The 12,095-nt window shown below is 46.1% G+C and overlaps 1 protein-coding gene and 1 long non-coding RNA gene across 12 annotated transcripts in view; one reads left to right on the forward strand and one right to left on the reverse strand.

Moving 5' to 3' along the window:
* The window catches only part of Top2a (DNA topoisomerase II alpha), a 29,185-nt gene extending 22,570 nt beyond the window's left edge, over nucleotides 1-6,615 (reverse strand). For all 4 annotated transcript variants that reach the window (XM_087202182.1, XM_087202181.1, XM_087202180.1 and 1 more), the window contains exons 1-10: nucleotides 6,436-6,615; nucleotides 5,790-5,945; nucleotides 5,500-5,590; nucleotides 4,501-4,564; nucleotides 2,574-2,719; nucleotides 1,775-1,872; nucleotides 1,364-1,576; nucleotides 568-741; nucleotides 316-417; nucleotides 74-211 (exon numbers count right to left, since the gene is read on the reverse strand). In XM_087202182.1, the coding sequence (XP_087058308.1) occupies nucleotides 74-211; nucleotides 316-417; nucleotides 568-741; nucleotides 1,364-1,576; nucleotides 1,775-1,872; nucleotides 2,574-2,719; nucleotides 4,501-4,564; nucleotides 5,500-5,590; nucleotides 5,790-5,945; nucleotides 6,436-6,456 (1,203 nt within the window). In that variant the 5' untranslated portion in view covers nucleotides 6,457-6,615. The remainder of the gene's footprint in view (nucleotides 1-73; nucleotides 212-315; nucleotides 418-567; nucleotides 742-1,363; nucleotides 1,577-1,774; nucleotides 1,873-2,573; nucleotides 2,720-4,500; nucleotides 4,565-5,499; nucleotides 5,591-5,789; nucleotides 5,946-6,435) is intronic.
* A 5,392-nt stretch (nucleotides 6,616-12,007) lies between these two features.
* Nucleotides 12,008-12,095, forward strand: part of LOC110344819 (uncharacterized) — an 18,362-nt gene continuing 18,274 nt past the window's right edge. For all 8 annotated transcript variants that reach the window (XR_015447803.1, XR_015447805.1, XR_015447807.1 and 5 more), the window contains exon 1: nucleotides 12,008-12,087. This is a non-coding gene — a long non-coding RNA (uncharacterized LOC110344819). The remainder of the gene's footprint in view (nucleotides 12,088-12,095) is intronic.

Genomic DNA, 12,095 nt, shown 5'->3' on the forward strand with positions numbered 1-12,095 from the left:
TTCTGCAAAGCTGAAAAGGGCAATGGAAAATAAAGTCAGGTGCTTCTATTTTTATTTCCCTAGAAGTACTCACAGCTTTGATGAATTTTTCACTTAATTGGCATGTTGATCCAAAGCTCTTGGCTTGTAAAGTCATGTTTTCTTTTGTCTGAGAGTCAAAGGTTGGGTTTTCAATTAAGGCATTCACAAAAATCCACATGTGATTTTTCACCTGCAATGAGTTGTTGATATAAAGTCACTAGAAATCCTTCATGCTTTATTTACAGTCTTTCTTCTGTCTTGACTTTAGAAAAGAAAAGTGCTAAAATACCATACCTGATGTGCTTTTACTGCAACCCCACCCTTGTTCTTCTTCTTCACTACATCAACAAGTTTGGTCACAATCTGATCAGCTACATAGTCAACATGTCTGCCACCCTAGTGAGGAAGAAGAACTATTAACCTCAGTATCCTCACAATTACAATAATAATCAAATACTTAAAAAGCATTTAGCTTCTTTATGCCAAGGTAGCCAAATATTTGTCTTCTGTATATATTAAAAGCATTAAGAACACTTATAAAATTACCTTGGAAGTAGCAATGCTATTGACGAAGCTAATTTGCTGGAACCCTTTTTCACTCATTGTTAAACACACCTCCCATCTGTGGTTTACTTGTTCATGTATTACTTTCAGTGGGTTGCCAGTTTCATCTAACTTATCCTTTAAATACATATCCACATAACTACGGAATCCTTTTACCTGTAAAGGAATTTAAGGTATGGTATTTTACAAAGAAAGCTATAAAATGTAGAGTTAAAGGCTAGGGATTTAGCCCAGTGGCACCACACCTGCCTGGCAAGTGCAAGGTCCTGAGTTTGATCCCTGGTACCAAAAAAAACCCCCAAAAAAACAGTTAATGGATCATGAGGATTTTTCAAAACAGATGAAATAATGTTCACTAATGGGCTAAGAGAATGTCATTTAAGGAAGGGCATAAGAGTATTTTTTTTTAGGTGTTTCTTTGAGAAAGAAATTTCTTCTGCATGTTTAAAATGATCCGGTTAAAAAATGTATTCTAGGGCTGGGGATTTAGGTCAGTGGTTTCACCACCTGCTGTGCAAGCGCAAGGACCTGAGTTCGATCTCCGGTACCAAAAAAAAAAAAAAAAAGTATTCCAGGGCTGGGAATTTGGCACTGCACCTGCCTCGCAAGCACAAGGTCCTGAGTTCGATCCCTGGTACAGAAAAAAAAAAGTATTCCATTCTCTTTTCAGAAACATATCTAAGAAATGATAGGGAAAAAATTGGGAAGAAAACAAATCAGTTTTGCATTTGACAATGATCACAAATTCCCTTATGTCCTTAGCCAGGGAAATACTCACCGGCAACTTATTTCCATTAAGAAAGACTTTGACATCTTTAGTGGACCCGGCAATATCATATGCTCTTCTAACCATCAGTGCAACAATATCTTTGTCCAGGCTTTGCATTTTAAACTTAGACAAATCAGGCTGGAAGGTGATACATGTATAATCTTCTCCACTAAAGGGCTTGAGTTCCATCTCACCAGCCCTCCCCATGTTATCCCTCCATGTCTATGGAAGTAAAGAATAGAAAACATGAAAAACTCATTTCATGAACTGGAACTATCAGTCCTGAAAAATAATCTAGTATATGGCAAGAGTAACATTCCACAATTTAACGACTTATGTTAAATTAAACCTACCATTAATGTCATTATAAATGGCTATACTACAATTTATAATGAAGACACAAGAGACATATTTACTTGCCTGTTTGAACATTTTCTTGTATTCTTTACTTGCTGTTTCCACAGTAAATTTGGTACTGAATATATTACACAGTTTGGCTCCATAGCCATTTCGTCCACCTGGGCAAACAAATATAAAACACTATTTTATTATAATTTCATTGACAGCTTTATTTTTTAATCATGGTAAAGTTAATTCAGTTATAGAGGGTTATTTTCATATTCTTTTTTTTTTTTTGATACCAGGGATTTAACTTGGGACCTTGCACTTGTGAGGCAGGTGCCGGAACCATGGAGCTAAACCCCCAGCCTAGTCTCATATTCTTGCTTTGGTTTTTTTTTGGTACTGGGAATCGAACTTGGGACCTTGTGCTTGCGAGGCAGACGGTGGAACCACTGAGTTAAATCCCCAGCCCTATTCTCATATTCTTAATCCTCATACCAAATAGTCATTTATTTTATTTTTATTTTTATTTTTTTGGTACCGGGGATCGAACTTGGGCCCTTGTGCTTGCGCAGCAGGCGGCAAAACCACTGAGCTAAATCCCCGGCCCTATTCTCATATTCTTAATCCTCATACCAAATAGTCATTTATTTTTTATTTTATTTTGTTTTTTTTGAGACAGAGCCTCACTATCCAGTTCAGGTTGGATTTCAACTCACTATGTACCCCAGGCTGGCCACAAACTTGCAGCAATTCTCCTGTCTCAGCCTCCTGAGTTCTGGAATTACAAGAGTGCACCACCACGCCTGGCTGTAGATAGTCATTTAAAAGATGTTTTTTTCAGCAGTATGCTCTTTATTTTTCCTCAATACTCTACCTGTTACCTTCTTTTCATCATCGTCATAGTTACTAGAAGTTAAGAGCTGACCAAATATGAGAGCTGGGACATACATCTTCTCGACTTTGTGTTCAACAACAGGAATTCCTTTTCCATTATTCCATATACTAATTAAATTGTTTTCTCTAAGAAAAGATTGAAAATTCTATTGTAAAACAAATGTTAAACTAATGCACATTTTAAAAACTCTTACATATTATTATTTCTAAAAAATATAAACTTGCAAGTCTCAATTTCATTATGATTTGTTCATATATACCTCCTGAAATTGAGCACAAATAACCCTTCCCACTATACTTAGTTATTTCTTTTTTTTAGGTCCAGGGATTGAACTTGGGACCTTGTGCTTGCAAGGCAGGCGCCGAAACGACTGACCTAAATCCCCGGCCTCCCCAACTATGCTTAGTTCCTAATACTCCTGAAATAGGAGCTGAGGGTGGGGTGGGGAAAACCTTTTCCAACACCTGTGTAGACACTGATAATGTTGAACAAATATGAAATTTTAAAATGTTAGGATAAACAAAGGGAAATGAATTATGCCTGATGGAAAAAAACTGGAAACAATATTATTATACCATTTTTAAGGGGATCATCTGTATCTCTAGTTCCCTTAGCTTCTCACTCAACAGAGGATATTGTAAAACAGATGAGAAAAACATACCATTATAAACTTCTCTGCTCGGTAATAAAATGCTAAAAACATACTTGCATATATTTATTGTTTAGTTATTTTAGGTTAATTCTAAGATATATATTAATTTTATTTTTTTATAACTAAATGTAGCCATTGGTGGATTATTTTTTAGCAAAACATGTATTGGTACATTTTAGATATACATAATGATAACACTCACCATAAGGAATTTGCACTTGTACATGATATAACCTGCCTCTTTTTTTCCTTCCCATACCACCCTCCCTGCAGGGCCCCACTCCCTCCCTATATAAAAAGCTTTGTTTTCATTTTTTCCTTCTATTTTTCCTTTTTTTTTCTTGTCCCTTCTTTCTTTTCTCCCCCCTTGTTCCCCTTCCCATTCGAACATTTTCGTACCATTTCCCAATATCTATTATACATTTAGAAGATATATTTTTAGCTATAATGGGACTCACACTATGGTTCTTTTTTGGTGGTACAGGGGATTAAACCCAGGGGTGCTCTAGGTACCAATGAGCAATGTACCTCCAGCCCATTTTATTTTTTATTTTGAGTCAGGGTCTTGTGAAGTTGCTAAATTGCCCAGGCTGGGATGGAACTTTTGATCCTCTTGCCTCAGCCTCTCAGAGTTCTGAGATTATACTTGTGTGTGCCACCATGCCTGGCTTTGCTATGGTTCTTATTCCAAATAGAACTTAATATTATCTATAAAAAGACTAAAAAGATTATGATAGCAAGCCCTGAGGTACATTCAAGTATGTCATCATTAACATGCTCCCCAAAGAGCCTCAAGTATAATTTATGTGCTAACTGACCAGACTAATAATGTGAAAGAAAGCACTAGGACCACCCACAAAGTAACATCATTTAAAAACCTGAGCTGTTAGACTAAATTATTCTCTACCACCACCTGCTGGTTTGCTGTTTGAATAGCATCATGAGAAAAAGCTTCATTCTCTAGAATGCTTGGAGAAATTTAGAAATGCTTGCTGAAGTATGTAGAAATTAAGTATCATAATATCTGTAGTTTATCTGGAAATAAATCAGACAAAATACAGATGAAGCACATAGGGAAAAATGCTGACCACTCTTGGATCCAGGTGGTGAGTATCCACGGCTATTCATTTTAGCATTTTGCCTTTCTGTACCTCTGTACACCTTCATCATAAAAAAGCCAATTTTACTAGTAACCAAAGTAAATGGAACTAACAATAACAATGAGCTATCACAAAAAATAGGCAAGAGACATACGGGTCAATTGTGACTCTAATACAAGACATTTTTGGATCCCTTTGCTTGTTGTCCGCAGCATTAACTGAAAGAAAATAAAACACACATTTGTAAGAAAACAAAGTGATTTTAAAAACATTTTTAAACTGTAAGATATAGGGGGAAAAAATATCCCACATAACAAAGGCGTGGCAGTCACAATTTTTTTTAAGTTGTGCTAGGGTTTGAACCCAGAGCCTGGTGCATCCTGGGCACTACCACTGGGCCACACTCCCAGCCCCTATAGTGATTTTTTCTTTCTTTTTTTTTTTTAGTACCAGGGATCAAACTCGGGACCTTGCATTTGCAAGGCAGACGGTGGAACCACTGAGCTAAACCCCAGCCCTTATTTTTTTCTTCTTGCTATTGGGGACATTCCCATAGAGTTATGTCTCCAACTCTTTCTATTTTAAGACAGGGCAATTGCTAAATAGCCCAGGCTGGACTTGAATTTGTAATCCTCCTACCTCAGCCTTCCAGAGTGCTGCGATTACAGGTATGTGCCAACATCCAAAACCCTACAGCAATTTGTGTGTGTGTGTGTGTGTGTGTGTGTGTGTGTGTGTGTTCCAGTGTTAGGGATTGAACCCAGGGCCTCATGCACACTACCCAAGCATTCCACTACTGAGATACATCCCCAACTTCCTCCCCATAGCATTGTAGTTCAGATTGTCCTTGATCAAACTCAGTATATAGGTATGTAGTCCAGCTGGCCTCAAACTCACAGTGATCCTCCTGCCTCAGCCTTGCCTGGCTATAGTGCTGGGATTACAGGCAGGCACCAACCACACCTAGCAATTTTCAAAAAGTGATTTTTGTTCATAGAACGTTTCTAGGAAAAAACTCGACTTCTGAAATTTTAGTACTCTCTTTTGCCAACTAGGTGTTTAAAATGATAGGAGCTCTGACTACAGAGGATTTGGTAGGAATGATAGTTATGAAGGATTTGACTGAGATTTTTATGTGAAAAAATTTACTCACCTAGAATCTCATCAAAGATTTTGTACAAACCAGGAACAAAAGTGACTTCTCTGTAGTTAATGCCAATATCTTCATCATAAACCCACATTTGCTAGAAATAGGGCAAAGAAATATTTATTGTTTTGTCATAATTACTACAGTCTTCTAGATTAAGTACTAATTAAAAATATAACTGTATATGAATAATTAGGCTAGTTCCAGTGACACTTAGTACATGAGGTACAGAAAATTAATCTGAAAAATTACATATTTCAACCACTACGAAACTGCATTTAATTAGTTGGTTTTACCTGGGTCACTAATTCCACAGAGCCAATGTACGTGTCTGGGCGGAGCAATATATGTTCCAACTGCGTCTTCTTTTGATAGATTCTTTCAATAGACAGTCTTTTCTTAGCATCTTCATTTTTCTTCATTTTGTTCATTTCCATGTTTTCATTTAGAGGCTGGCCATGGCGGGGAGATTTTTAAACCCGTAAGTGTATCAGAAGTAACAGTAACTGCAGGACACTCCGTTGCCCACTGCGGTCTGCCAGCGGGAGCCGGGGGCGCTTATGGCTTTGGGCAGGCGTGGCGGTCTGAGCGTCCTGCAGCAGGCTCCCGGGTGTCCTCTGAACGGGTATTTTACGTCCCCTCTTCCCTGGCCAGTTTGGTGTCACCGAGAGGACACACCCGCTTCTTGCCTCCGCCCCGCAAGTGGTTCCTAAGAACCGCGAGGTCCCCGCTCTACCGGGCAGCGGTTGGGACCCCGTTCCCGCGACTGTCCCCGCGCCTCACAGCGACCCCGGGACGGAGCCCGCGACCGGAGGCCCGCGAGACCCCCGGAGGCCAGCGTGACCTGGCCGCGGCCTCGGAGCCTCACCCCTCGCGCAAGGCCGGACCCTGCCAGGTCGCGCTCAGCCTCCGCTGCCGCCCGGGCCCTCCCGCGAGCTGTACCTGCAGTGGGGACACCTCCATGGTGACCGGCGGGAAGGGGGTCGAGAACCCCGAGAGCGACTAAACCAGCGGGGGCCGCGAGACGCGAGGATACGGAACCGCTTCTCCACAGCCGCGAGTCCGTCCGTTAGGCGAGTTCCCTTGGACTCCTTTGAACCAGCGGCAGCCCGCCCAAATCAGATAAGCCAATCACCGACTCGCTCTCAGTCCAGAAGAACCAATCGTAGATGGTAATTCATATCTACCAATGAACGGCTGAAGAGGCCTGCTCGAATGAGCCAATTAGGCAAGGGAGGCGGGACTAGAGGGATTTTCAAAATACACCAATCGCATTCGAAGTGGACAGACTGACAAAGAAACTGGCCAATGAGAGGGTTTATTTAGCCTCTCCAGAACCTAACCTGGGAATGAGTTCATTTTGCGGGTCGGTTGCTTTCCTTGGAAGTAGTACCATAACCCAGGGCAGGAAGAATATCTCTGGTTTCAGCTCGGAAGAGGAAAAAGTCAGCCTGCCGGAGCAGGACCAGCACTGTGGAGCCTCCCAAGGCCCAGACTTGCTGTGCGGCCGTGGCATGTGCGAGGGTGGTCAAAGGAATTTACCAATAGTCAAGGGATATAAAAAAATGAGTTTTTGATCCACTGCTTTCTTGCGAGACCAAGAGAGGATCGCGCCGTCATGGCGAAAGGCAGAGATTCTTAGATTTGATTTTAACACGGGGAGGTCTGGAAACCATCCCAGGGGCACTTTCATCAGGTCACGTGATTTAACTGAGGTTAACTGTCATCCACTCAGTTCTGAAGACAGCCAGGCGTCGTCTGGAGGCCGAGTGCTGTTTTGTTCGACCGAGCTCAGTGCTCTTGGTGTTAAGAGATCCTCCTGAGTAGAATTAATGAGCAAATATGTATAAGTTAGCTAAGGTTAGTGATTATGGGGATCAAATAAAATATATATGGCTGTACTTGGACGGGACTTTTGACGTTATATTGGGATGGGGAGAAATGGTATTTAAGATGTGAAAAGCTGTTAGTGATATATAAGTAGTTCTTTTTTTGGTACCAGGTATTGAACTCAGGACCTTGCGCTTACAAGGCAGGCGGCGGAACCACTGAGCTAAATCCCTGGCCCCTGTATAAGTAATTCTTGTGCATAGCTTAGAAGGTCAAAAGTTAGTATTCTACTATGGACTTATCACCATGGTTTTCCACACCTGTGACTCCCCTGGGAAGCTCTGCCTTGCCTCACTTCATGGGCTGCTGGGACCCTGGGACCAGCCAAGTCTGAGGCCCACATAGCAAGGGGAATGCAGCCCTGCGGGAGGCCACTGTCCCCTCTGCTGGGGAATGACAGTTTGGCCTGGTCACTGGGAAAAGGGCCCCCTTGCCCTGCAAGCCCATTGGGCCTGACCCTACTGAAGGGTTCCTGATGTCACAAATGATGTCATAAATGAAAGGTGGGGCATTTGAGTTTGCTAAGGCACTGGCCACAGGGGCTGCCAGAAATGTTCCAGCAGGCTAGGGTCAGCAGCCTACTGGCCTGGGGACTCGGTGACCAAATGTTGTTCCATCATGTTTTTGCTGCTCCACATCAGGGTCTGCGTGCCAAGCTGCCTTGCCAAGAGAGGCTCCCAGAGCTGGTTCTGATCCTAGATGGGGTCAGAATCAATTTCTAGCTGCGTCTCTTTGCCTCAAAAGGAAGATCCAGGCTGCCAGACCCATCAGGCTGCAGACCACCAGGCACGTGAAGTGCTTGTTCCACGTCTGGACAGTTGGAAGTCAAACGCAGCACAGTTTCTTTCTCATCGGAACAAGGAGGAGGAGCCGGCTCCGCATGGGCAACTCGCTCAGGTGTTGTTTGGAACTCCACACCAACTTGTAAAACCTCAAGCTTCAGGAGCGAAGCTCGAAGGATGATGATATCTACACAAGGACGGACAGAGCGGAGCACAACAGCCTTGATCCAGAGTCCCAGGAGAACCCAGATGAGCCTCAGAGGCCCCTGGACAAACTGCACCTTCTCATTTCCAGCTGGAGGCCCAGACTCTCCACCCAGAGACTCCCCAGGTCCAGTCCTTTTCTCCTCAGCAAGAAACCACAGCTCAGTTCTCACAGCCCGGAGGAAGGGGAACCTTCACCCAGCAGGAGGCCCAGGGTCAGCCTGACCTTGCTGCTGAGGAGGGTGGAGCAGCTGTTGGTGCTCAGGAGGTAAAAGCTCCATCTCCAGGTCGGAGGGAAGCTCGTCACTCACATGAGCCATTGGTCACAGTTAATGCGGCTGTGGAGGACATGAGGACCACGCAGGGAGAGGAGGAGGCTCAACCTCCTCCAGGCCAGCAGCAGGCCCCAGCTCAGTCTGGAAAACAGCACAAGGCAACAGTTTCTCCTCTAGGTGAGAGGAGCCTCCAACCTCATTCAGCCTCCAGCACTGGACGGTGTCACTGTCGAGCTTCAGGAGCTAACCAACAAAGTTGCAATTGAAACTTCAGCAGGACAGGGCCCCAGCTCCGTCCTCCCCTGAGCAGGTTGGACCTTTCACAGACAAGCAACCTTCTCCATCCCATGGCAGGGTCCTAAGTCAGCCTGCAGAGCTTCCTGAGGAGTGTTCGCCATGCCAGCAGGAACCTCAGCTCTGTCTCCAAACTCCCCTGCTTTTTGAGACAGCCAAGGAGTCTGACTCTCACTTTTCCCTGCCAGCTGGAGAGTGGTGCAGCTTGGCCAGCAGCTGTCTGCCCCTTCCCCTGGCTCCTCTTTGCCCTCCTTGTACCTCGGTGGACAAGGACAGTTTGCTTCAGTGTCCTCCCCGGCTATCAAACCGCCATTCTCCACTCCCACATGAGTGCAGCCAGGCAGGCAGCGTGGTGCCCCCCTTCAGACACTGCTGGTGCATTTTGAAAGGGGAGAGGGTACCTTGGATGGCTGGGATCAGGAAGGGCGGGATCTGGCCCTTATTTGCATACCTGGCATTCACAGCAAGCCTTCAAGAAGAATCCCTAGTTCCAGCCCTCGCCTCGCTGAAACAGGCCTGCAAACTGCTCCACAAGTATTGTAGTCTTTCCCAGGCACTTCCTGGGCTTAGTCTAGGGGGTTCCCTCCTGTGTACTGGCCCCTGTGCTACAGCAGTGAGGACCTACTTCCGGCTCAGGTAGTGTGGGCTCCAAAGGTCTTGCAAATCTACTTAGGATTTTTATCCTGAACAAGGGGACAGAGCAAAGCACTCGGAGCTGTTAACCCTGAGAAGCTCCAGAGGCCGGCAGCCGACAAAGTCCACCAGTGGCCCTGGCTAGCACTTCCAGTGCAAAGTTTAATAGACATAAGAATGGGTCCTGGCCTTGTTCTTGATCTTACCAGGAGTCCTGATTAGGTGGGACATGAGCCAGTTTTTGTATGTTGTTGTTTTTGTAAATCTCTGTTAGGTTCAGGATACTCCCTTCTATTCCTAGTTTGTGGATGTTTTTACTTATTTATTTTTATTTTTTGTTTACTTTTTGTGGGCTCATGTTTGCAGTATGTAATGCTTCCCTTCCTTGTGGGGAGTGGGACTGTGCCCACCACGCAGTTTCTTTTGCATCCCCTCCCTCCCTCCGCCATCTCTGAACCCCTTCCCATGTGAGCAAGGCCTGACCCCCTCCTTCCTATCATCTATCTTTATTGTGCTCTTTATCTACGTTTGGGCTTCTCAGATCAGAGAAACCATGTGCTACTCAATCCCTTGGCAGTCTTCCTCAGGGAGCTGAGCAAAGCTGCCACGAGGTGGCAGAGCAGTCAGCGAGGGTGAGGACAGTGACCTGCCCCAGGGTGTGGTCCCCGACAGATCCGGTCCTGTCTCTGGAGAAAGCAAACTTTGCCATTACTGTTAACATAATTTTCCCCAATTACAATGTATGAAATTCATGACATTTCTAGGGATGTGGCAAGAAATGAAAACGCAAATACTTAAATACATGTTTGCACACAGTGAGGAATTCCGCAAGAAAATGCACTGGGGAGGATAAAATGCTTCCGCTTCGTATGGTCGTGCAGTTTGTTCACTGCACAAGGCGGACAGAGTAAGTGGGGATGATAATCCTGCTAATGCACCAGGCCAAGCTGTGTGCAAAGTTCGTCCACAGTCATTCTTCCCGAGACGTGGGGTCTGGGGTGGTTTTGTCCTTGTGATTATGGATCAAGGTACAGGTTTTGTTCTAGCAAGACCAGAGGTATGCACTGTGGGACAGGAAAGGCATAATCAGCAGCTGTCTCATCAGTGATGCTCATGGGACAGGAGAGTCGGGGAGGGTGAGGAGCCCGCTGGGCTGCCCAGTGGCTGCTGACCAGGTGACTGCCTGGCACTCTGGTCTTCCACTGGGGACCCGGGGTGGCTGTCCTCAGCCTCAGAGCGTGGCTGCATTGTCCTCAGTGGGACCTTCTGATAGGAGCCACTTTGCCAAGAGCTCTCCTCTCTCTCTCTCTCTCTCTCTCTCTCTCTCCTGGAATTGAACTGAGCTACATTCCTGGCCCTCTTTTCTCTTTTTGCTGTTGCCTTTCCTGGGGTTAAGATGAGTATAGTGCCAGGAGAGGTGGCACAACTGTAGTACCAGCACTCGGGAGGCTGAGGCAGGAGGATTGCCAAGAATTCCAGCCCACCCTAGGCTCCATAGTGAGTTCGAGATTAGGCTGAATGACATACTGAGACCTTGTCTCAAGAAAAAAAAAAAAGACCAAATTTGGGTTTACTCCCTTGCAAGTGGCACTGGAATATTTCCTGGCCCCTATTGTACTGGCCGGGACCTGTGGCTGTGGACAGAAGTGTCCCCTGACCGAAGGCCATCTCTTCTTTCCTGGCAGTTGAGGCAGCAGCCATGGGGAATGTGGATGGGGCGCTCCTAAAGGTGCTGCAGGCCCGGAACAACAGCACCAGTTTATTTCCTGGTGCTAATAAATACCATTTTTCTGAAAGAAAATGGAAGCGACTCATAACCCCTGCAGCCCCATGGGCAGAGTGGAAAATGCAGGTTGTGACTGCGCATGCACAGAGCCGGGCATCAGCGAGGAGAGCGGGCCGAGGCGCCAATCCCCCTGTGACCGCCCTGCTTCCCCGGGCAGGCGGTGTGGACTTCTCGCCCTCTGGGGGCAGAAACGCATCCTGCGCGGTGTCCCGGGCACTGTGTCCTGCTCCAAGGAGGACACGCACAGGCGGGGGGAGGGTGGACAGGAGGGTGGCAAGTTTGGGCCCAGCCCGGACGACCCTGTCCCCCAAATACAAAGTAGGGCTGGGGGTGTAGCTCGGCGGAAAGGCTCTGGGCCCAAGGCCCAGAATTCGAAAGCGGGAAGAGGAAAAAAGGGAGGGAGGAAGCAGAGCAGACGAGCTGGCCATTGTGCACACCGGCCGCCTGCACGCGGGGTCGTCCACCTTCCGGCTCCTCTGCTGGGGGGCCTGGGGTCACCAGAATATGCCCTCTGCGGTCAAGTCCCACGTTTCTGCCCAGCCCCAACCCGTGCTGTCCCGGTCGGGGATCTCCACCCTTAGGCCCTGCTGGAAAATTCACACTGGCTTGTTTGTTTTCCTTCCGGAAATCCCAGCCCCTGGCCATTGGCAGGCAGGCCTGGGGAGGGACGAGGGAAGGCGAGCTGGGACGGCGGTCACTCTCCAGGGCCCTCGCGTTGGCACCAGCACAGGTAATGGG

This window comes from Heterocephalus glaber, unplaced genomic scaffold, assembly GCF_053883595.1.
Source record: "Heterocephalus glaber isolate CG9 unplaced genomic scaffold, H.glaber_assembly_v1.0 deba00001773, whole genome shotgun sequence".
In the NCBI taxonomy this organism is placed as follows: domain Eukaryota; kingdom Metazoa; phylum Chordata; class Mammalia; order Rodentia; family Bathyergidae; genus Heterocephalus; species Heterocephalus glaber.